Genomic DNA, 8,744 nt, shown 5'->3' on the forward strand with positions numbered 1-8,744 from the left:
ACAGTCTTACTCTGTCACCCAGGCTGGAGTGCAGTGGCGCCATCACCACTCACTGTAACCTCGACCTCCCCAGGCTCAGGTGATCTCCCATTTCAGCCTCCTGAGTAGTTGGGACTACAAGCATGTACCACCCATGCCGGGTTGTGTGTGTGTGTGTGTGTGTGTATGTGTGTGTGTGTGTGTGTGTCTAGTCTCCTCAAGACGTGCTCCAAGTTAATGTTTTCAGAAGTTCATTCAGAGCCCTGGCCTCATTCTCTACCTTTGTTACAGACTCTACATCGGTCTTTATCCCTGGCATCTTCCCCCAAAGGAACCATTGAGAACATTTTGGACAATGACCCAAGGGACCTTATAGGAGACTTCTCCAAGGTAACAAAGCAGAGCTGCTCTGGCGAGTGCAGGAAAGAGTGTGGATATCTAGAACCCCACTCAGCCTTTCTCCCTAAGGTGGTTCCTGGGGTGCCTCCAAAAGGACACAATTAAAGAATGTAGGGAAGCAAACTTGGTTTCTCATGATATGTATGTTGGTCTCTGAGACTAGATCTCACTCATGCTGATGGGCAGTTTTACATAGGGAGCTGTCCACCAACCATCTTGGTTCTAACCCAAAGGCCAGGCTATCTGGGAACTGTGTTTTCTGATTATAAAAATAGTATTTAGCAGGATAGTACAAAGCAGAAATAAACCTGTAGCCTCACTGCAAGTCTACATGTTGAAAGGTTATCTTAGAAGGTCTGGGATTGAGACTGAATTTCTCCATTGTCCAGAGAAGATTGGCCATTGAGGGAAAAGGCCCTCTTGGAAGTCTAGAGGAAGATCTTCTAATAGCCTGATATGCTACATGAAGGCTTGTCTGTGGTAAAATACAAGGCTAGGACAGGGAATGTGTCAATAGCAGCTTCTTTAGTCACATTTTGACTTGACGGTTACCAGATCAATGTTTTTTTCATTAATTTAGTTAACATTTATTGAAGCACTGATGTGTTAGGCAGAGATTCCAAAATGAGACCCAGTTACTTCCCTCAAAGAACTTAGCATGTGGTTGGAGAGGTGAGATATGAACTACATGTACCACATGGTAGATTGAAATAAATTTCAGTGAGATATAAACATAAACAGCAGACTGTGAGAAGTAAAAGAGTTTGTCTTGGCTAGTGGGTTGGGGAATGTATGGGCTTGGGCCATTGATATTTCAGCTCAAATGGGTTTCAAAAGAACAGGGAGAATGAAGAGAACAAGCAAAGACTCAGCTGTATCCTCACTTTTGGAAGCTTCTCTTGTTTGAGGGGGAGAGATGTGGTCTTAGTATGTAGCTCAGGCTGTAGTGCAGTGGCTGTTCACACATGCTATCATAGTACACTGTAGCCTCAAACTTCTGGCCTCAAGTGCTCCTCCTGCCTCACCCTCCCAAGTTGCTGGGACGATAGGCATGCATCACCACACTCAGTGGAATTTTCACCTTGAATTGAAATTGATTATGTTTGTCCCCTCCTTGCCTCCCCAGCCCCTGAGAGAGTCTTGCTCTGTCGCCCAAGCTGGAGTGCAATGGTGTGATCTCGGTTCCCGGGTTCAGGTGATTCTCCTGCCTCAGCCTCCTGAGGAGCTGGGATTGCAGGCATATTTTTTAGTAGAGACGGGGTTTCACCATGTTGGTCAGGGTAGTCTCAACTCCTGACCTCGTGATCTGCCCCCCTCGACCTCCCAAAGTGCTGGGATTACAGTTGTGAGCCACCGTGCCCAGCCCTGTAATATCTGTCTTAATGGGCCTATGTGTGGCAATGGCGAACTCTTGACTCAGCCAGTCACCGAAATGAGTAATTGCTAATGTGTCCATATTCCTCCTCAAGACCGGGCTAAGTCTCTTTTTTCCTATTCCCAGTGCCTTGTACCATGCTGGACATAGCAGGTACTCAGTCAGTGAGTGAAATCTGTATGTTTAAGTGCTGTTCACAGTGTGACGTGGATTCTTGACAAAAGCAGGAGGAAAATGAGATTACCTGAGGTTTCTTTATTCAAATGTGGCTTACTAGCTAGGTAACCTTGGATAAGGTGCTCAAAGTGGGGCTAATATACCTTATTGGTTTATGTGAAAATTAAATGTCAGGATGTTAGTGAAGTAACTAGAAGAGTAACTACCGTGTACTATTAATGTTTGATTTTTAAATGATGCCTCCTACCACCCAGACAAACAATATAAGTATGAATATATATAGGCTTTCAGATTCTCTAAGTATCTTTTTTTTCTTTTTTAGGGTTATCTCTTTCATACAGTTGCTGGGAAACATCAGGATTTAAAATACATCTCTCCCGAAATTGTGAGTTCATCCTTTTGGAACCTACCACACATGGGGTACTTGAATTTAGTTTTTCCTGACTGTCAAAGTTGATTCTCCTTGGTTTTCTTTTAACAGATGGCATCTGTTTTGAATGGCAAGTTTGCCAACCTCATTAAAGAGTTTGTTATCATTGACTGTCGATACCCATATGAATACGAGGGAGGCCACATCAAGGTATGGATTCCTGAGACTTGCTATAGAAGGAGCCCTAAACAGAATCTATGGGTTTTTGGTTTGTTTGCTTGCTTATTTTTTTGCGATGGAGTCTCGCTCTGTTGCACGAGCTGGAGTGCAATGGGGCAATTTTGGCTCACTGCAACCTCCACCTCCTGGGTTCAAGTGATTCTCCTGCCTCAGCCTCCCAGGTAGCTCGGATTACAGGTGCCTGTCACCACACCCAGCTAATCTTTTGTATTTTGGGTAGAGACGGGGTTTTACCGTGTTGGCCAGTGTGGCCTCGAACTCCTGACCTTGTGATCCACCTGCCTCAGCCTTCCAAAGTGCTGGGGTTACAGGTGTGAGCCACTGTGCCTGGCCAGATCTGTGGTTTTAAAGGGGGAGACAGTGACATCTGGCTGCTTAGCTCATATGCTAGTTGTTAGAAATTTTAAAACAATACAGTGAGTGTGGAAGGCATTTGATTCCAGGTGCTCCAAACGAATGTTCCCTTGTCTGCAATACTCTCTACCACCTTGTGCTGCAGTTGCTCTTCATGTTTGTCCCTCACATCACCATCAAGAGCACTTGTAGGAGCTACCCACTGATGTTTAAGCCGTTCAGGGGACCAGAAACTACTTACAAAGTGTACCATAGTCATATTCGAATTGCCCATTTCCAGTCCCATATACATTACTGTGCAATCAATATGTACAGACCCATAAAGCTCCATTGAGATACAGGTGCCAGATGGTCTACTGGGCTCTTCAGCCAAAAGAACTGCAAAATCACAAATTGGTATTCTGAACTTAAAGATTATTCTTGATGAATCATTACTTCAGGTGTGAAGCATGCAGATTCCAAGGGTCTCTGTTGTCTTCATAGGGTGCGGTGAACTTGCACATGGAAGAAGAGGTTGAAGACTTCTTACTGAAGAAGCCCATTGTACCTACTGATGGCAAGCGTGTCATCGTTGTGTTTCACTGCGAGTTTTCTTCTGAGAGAGGTCCCCGCATGTGAGTACTGCACAGAACTGGGCTCTGGGGCAGAGGCCCCATGATACTTTTTTGGGACATGCTGGTTTGTGGCTTGCACTCGGAGCTGATTTTAGCATGTCAAGCAACCTCTGGCACATAACAAGCCAGTTTCATACCTCAGCCTACACACATATGTCATTTTATATTGAGTTAAACTTTGGCTCTTCTAATTTCCCCCACTGTCCTTAGTTTGTGTATATGTGTGCGCACGTGCACGTGTGTATTGTGTCTTTTGTTTGTTTTTGTTTGTTTTTTTGAGGTGGAGTTTCACTCTTACTGCCCAGGCTAGAGTGCAATGGTGTGATCTCAGCTCACTGCAACCTCTACCTCCTGGGTTCAAGCAATTCTCCTGTCTCAGCCTCATGAGTAACTGAGATTACCAGCTACCACCACCACCAAGCCTGGTTAATTTTTGTGTTTTTAGTAGAGATGAGGTTTCACCATATTGGTCAGGTTGATTGTCTCGAACTCCCGACCTCAGGTGATCTGCCTGCCTCGGCCTCCTGAGTAGCTGGGATTACAGGTTTGCACCACCATGCCTGGCCAATTTTTGTATTTTTAGTAGAGATAAGGTTTCACATGTTGGCCAGGCTGGTCTCGAACTCCTGACTTCAGGTGATCTGCCCGCCTTGGCCTCCCAAAAGGCATGAACCACCGCACCTGGCAGAAATTTCAAATTTTGAGATGGGATCTTAATATTTTGGCCAGCTTGGTCTCGAACTCCTGGCCTCAAGCACTCCTCCTCAGCCTCCCAAAGTGCTAGGACTGCAGGTGTGAGCCACTGTACCCACCCTTTTGAACCATTTTAAAACTCAAAAAGAGGTGAGGTTATGGCTGGGCACAGTGGCACCAACACTCTGGGAGGCTGAGGCAGGAGGATCACTTGCTCAGGAGTTTCGGACCAGCCTGGGTAATACAGCGAGATCCCACCTCTGCAAAAAAATAGGCGGTGGGAGGATCGTTTGAGCCCGGCCAGTCGAGGCTACACTGAGCCGGGATCATGTCACTGTACTCCAGCCTGGGTGACAGAGTGAGACTCTGTCTCACACACACACACACATACACACACACACACACACACACACACACAGAGGTTATACTTGTATACACTTCACCTGATTTTATTAATAGTTGTCACATTGGCATGTACATGCTCTACACACAGGCAACTACATTAGAACTTGACACTTGTGACTGTCATGAGTCCTTCAAGCATCTGTCTCTGAAGGATGAGTGTTTTGCTCTATACGTTACTACATGCATAGGTGATATTTGAGCAAGAACTTAATGGTCATTCATAAATGCAATTATTCACTCAGCAGGTTGGGGTTTTTTTGTTTGTTTTTTTGAGATGGAGTCTTGCTTTTTCACCCAGACTGGAGTGCAGTGGTGCGATCTTGGCTCACTGCAGCCTGTGCCTCCTAGGTTCAAGCAATTCTCCTGCCTTGGGCTCCCGAGTAGCTAGGACTAAAGGCGCATGTTACCATGCCCAGCTAATTTTTGTGTTTTTAATAGAGCCAGGGTTTCGCCATGTTGACCAAGCTGGTCTCGAACTCCAGACCTCAAATGATCTACCCGCCTCGGCCTCTCAGAGGAAAGATTTGGGATTGACAGGTGAACTCATTTTAACTACAGGCAAATGCTTCCAGCTACGTGCTGCTGAGGAAGCTGCTGCCCATTCCTCATGACTGGAGAAGTTACTATAGGCCCCAAACCACTGAGCTTCAAGAGAAATCAGATATTCTTGCCTGTCATGTACCAAATACTTTTCTAGATACTGAGGGAGAAAAGCAGTGAACAAAACAGACCAAAAAATCCCTACCTTCGTGGGACTTACATATCAGAGTAGATAGGAGTTCAAGACCAGCCTGGCCAAGGTAGTGAAACCCTGTCTCTACTAAAAAAAAAATGAATCAGGCATGGTGGCAGACACCTGTAACCCCAACTATGCTGGAGGCTGAGGCAGGAGAATCTCTTAAACTCGGAGGGTGGAGGTTGCAGTGAGCCGAGATCATGCACCACCGCACTCCAGCCTGGACGACAGAATGAGACTGTCTCAAAAAAAAAATAGTGGCTGGGCACAGTGGCTCGTGCCTGTAATCCCAGCATTTTGGGAAGCCAAGGTGGGTTGCCTGAGGTCAGGAGTTTGAGACCAGCCTGGCCAACATAGTGAAACCCTGTCTCTACTAAAAAATTAGCTGGGTGTGGTGGTGGGCACCTGTAATCCCAGCTATTAAGGAGGCTGAGGCAGGAGAATCGCTTGAACCCAGGAGGTGGAGGTTGCAGTGAGCTGAGACAGCACCACTGCACTCCAGCCTGGCAATAGAAGGAAACTGTCTCAAAAAAAAAAAGAGTTCTTCAAAGGAAAGTAAGGTGGGAGCTCCCAGGCAGGCCAGAGGGACAGTAGTGGGTCGCAGGGGCTGGTGTGGGGTGAGCCAGGGGCAGAGCAGCAGTGGGGGTGATGAGCTGTAGGCCTCTGAAGGACTCGAGGCCTTGGGCTTTTATACCAAGGGCGAGGCAGTAAGCAGCCATAAGCCAGATAAGGATATCGAAGAGCATTCAGTCAAGGCAGAGGATAGAAACAGGTGTCCTGAAGCAGGAGCGAGTTCAGCCTCTTTAAAAGCCACAGAAAGAAACAATCCCACTTAGCTAGAAAAAGGTGAGTGAGGGAGCCCGGCTGAAGGGAAGGCTGGGGTGGAGAATGCAAGAGCAGGCTGGCTTAGATGGTGAAAGTGCTGCCACAAACTGGCAGCGAAGGTGCTGGGCAGGACTCAGATGCTAGCACTGTTGGGGAAGAGGCCATCTACTGGCACTGGCTGCTCACATGGCCAGGAATTTGCAACTCAGCACTGATGGTTCCTAAGAATAAATGTAAAGTTGGGAAGAAGTGTGTAAGGGGGACCTAAACCACAACTGCTGCTTTGACTGCGTTGCTGTGGTGTTGCTCTGTGTTGAAGGAGGTAACCCTGCTTTGGCCTTCCTTCCCCTCACTAGGTGCCGGTATGTGAGAGAGAGAGATCGCCTGGGTAATGAATACCCCAAACTCCACTACCCTGAGCTGTACGTCCTGAAGGGGGGATACAAGGAGTTCTTCATGAAATGCCAGGTAAGACTGGGGCTGTGAAGAGTATCCCTTTTCCCGGCCCCTAATGGTAGACCAGTGAGTCAGTCTGGTGATGATGACTTTCTTGCCAGGGGTCTGGGGACAAGGTAGGTATCTGCTGAGCACAAAGGCCTCTGTAGAACTGGTTGCCCAGATCTGCCTGGCCACTCCCAACCTTGTAGCCTTAGGCAGAGAGAAAACCAGGTTGTGGGTGTGAGGCAGGTGTGCCCTAACCTCATTCTCTCCTGTCCCCTCAGTCTTACTGTGAGCCCCCCAGCTATCGGCCCATGCACCACGAGGACTTTAAAGAAGACCTGAAGAAGTTCCGCACCAAGAGCCGGACCTGGGCAGGGGAGAAGAGCAAGAGGGAGATGTACAGTCGTCTGAAGAAGCTCTGAGGGTGGCTGGGCCACCCAGCAGCAGCCCGAGCTTCCCTCCGTCCCCCTTTGCTGCAGAGGAACTTGAGCAAAGGGGCCAGCTGTGTGACATTTGGAGAGGGGGCCTGGGACTTCCACGCCTTAACCTACCTCCCACACTCCCAAGGTTGGAGCCCAGGGCATACTGCTGGCTACGCCTCTTCTCTCCCTGTTAGACATCCTCCGTCCATATCAGACTCTGCCACAACGTACCGTGTCAAGCCGCTCTGAGCCACAGTGGGATGAAGCATCTGAGGCCGTATTGGGCTCCAGCCTTCTCATGAGGGGAGAGGAGACGGAGGGGAGTAGAGACGTTACACAGACAGAAATGCTGTTGGCCAAATAGCAAAGACAACCTGGGAGGACAAGGCCTTTGGGATAATCCGTATCTTTAATTTATTCAACTTCATCAATCACTTTATCTTTTTTCTAACTCCTGGAGACCTATTTTACTGCTTTATTAGGTTGAAATACTGCCATTCTAGGTAGAGTTTTATTATCCCAGGACCTACCTCGGCTTTTAATTTTTTTTTTTTTTTTTTTTTTTAAAGAAGGGGTTAAGAAAATGCAAACCTGTTGTAAGTTATGGGACAGAGAGCTAAGTGCTCTGTCACCCCAGGAGGTGCTGCGGTACTGGGGCTGCTGCTATTTAAGCCAAGAACTGAGGTCCTGGGGAGGGAGCGCTGGACCCAGGCTTGGCTGCCTGACATAAGCTAAACCTCCCAGACCCACTGCTGGCCACTGAGATCTATTTGGTGGGAGGTGTGGCCCTGTTCTTCCACACTCCAGTTCCCTGTGACATTGGCTAGTATAGGAGCCACAGTCAGGAAAGCACTTGAGGCAGCTTCCATCAGGCCACCCCCTGGTCAGTGCTGGAATGTTGCAGTGTAGGTTTCCCAGGGAAGGGGGATAGGGAGGTGGGCTCCACAGGATAGGGGAAGAACATGTCCACTGAGTGTCTTCCTTATTTTGCTGTGATATTGTTTAATAGCTTTTAATTTTTAAAATATGGTCATATTATGAGTCAAGGAGTATCAAATCAGTGTTGGATGGGCCACCCAAGGGTGGGGAGTGGGTGCTGGCATGGACATGACTGGATAGGATTTTCTCAGGAGGGAGCTTGTTGGATTTTGAAGGTAAAACTTTCTCGGTTTATCATGTTTTAATTTGAGGGACAGAGTGATGAGTCATCACCAGTTGTCCCCTTATCTAACCCCATAGAAGTGGGTATTTCAAAAGAACACTTCATCCAAGGAGCTGGGGCTGACTTCACTGATGAGAGGCCTGTTTCAGCGCCTACTCATCCCCACCCTCTGGTGCCAGCCTCCTTACCATCACAGCTTCACTGAGGTGTAGAAAGGTTTTTCTTAGGAGACCGTCTCTCCCTCTTACCTCAACTTCCTATTCTGGGGGTGGGAGAATCAGTGATACTGGAGATGACTAGTTACTGTGTTAATGGGTTTGAGTTGTATTTGGCCATAAAACAACCTTGTTGGGAAAAGTATGGGGGAGTGAACTTCTTCCCACACACGCGTGGAGACAGATCCCAACTGGTTAATGATCTTGTTTGTAAGAAAAAGATTCTGTTGGTTGAGTGCCTAAAGAGAAAGGTGGGATGGCCTTCAGATTATACCAGTTTAGCTAGCATTGCTAACCAACTATTGCAAGCTCTGAAAATAAAAGATCTTAAACCCAT

General features: G+C 47.5%; 1 protein-coding gene across 1 annotated transcript in view; it reads left to right on the forward strand.

Moving 5' to 3' along the window:
- The window catches only part of CDC25A (cell division cycle 25A), a 30,088-nt gene extending 21,344 nt beyond the window's left edge, over positions 1 to 8,744 (forward strand). The window contains exons 9-14 of the mRNA XM_037736736.1: positions 271 to 369; positions 2,253 to 2,315; positions 2,412 to 2,510; positions 3,378 to 3,508; positions 6,524 to 6,635; positions 6,890 to 8,744. Of these exons, the coding sequence (XP_037592664.1) occupies positions 271 to 369; positions 2,253 to 2,315; positions 2,412 to 2,510; positions 3,378 to 3,508; positions 6,524 to 6,635; positions 6,890 to 7,030 (645 nt within the window). The 3' untranslated portion in view covers positions 7,031 to 8,744. The remainder of the gene's footprint in view (positions 1 to 270; positions 370 to 2,252; positions 2,316 to 2,411; positions 2,511 to 3,377; positions 3,509 to 6,523; positions 6,636 to 6,889) is intronic.

This window comes from Cebus imitator, unplaced genomic scaffold (genome assembly GCF_001604975.1).
Source record: "Cebus imitator isolate Cc_AM_T3 unplaced genomic scaffold, Cebus_imitator-1.0 Scaffold0, whole genome shotgun sequence".
Classification (NCBI taxonomy): domain Eukaryota; kingdom Metazoa; phylum Chordata; class Mammalia; order Primates; family Cebidae; genus Cebus; species Cebus imitator.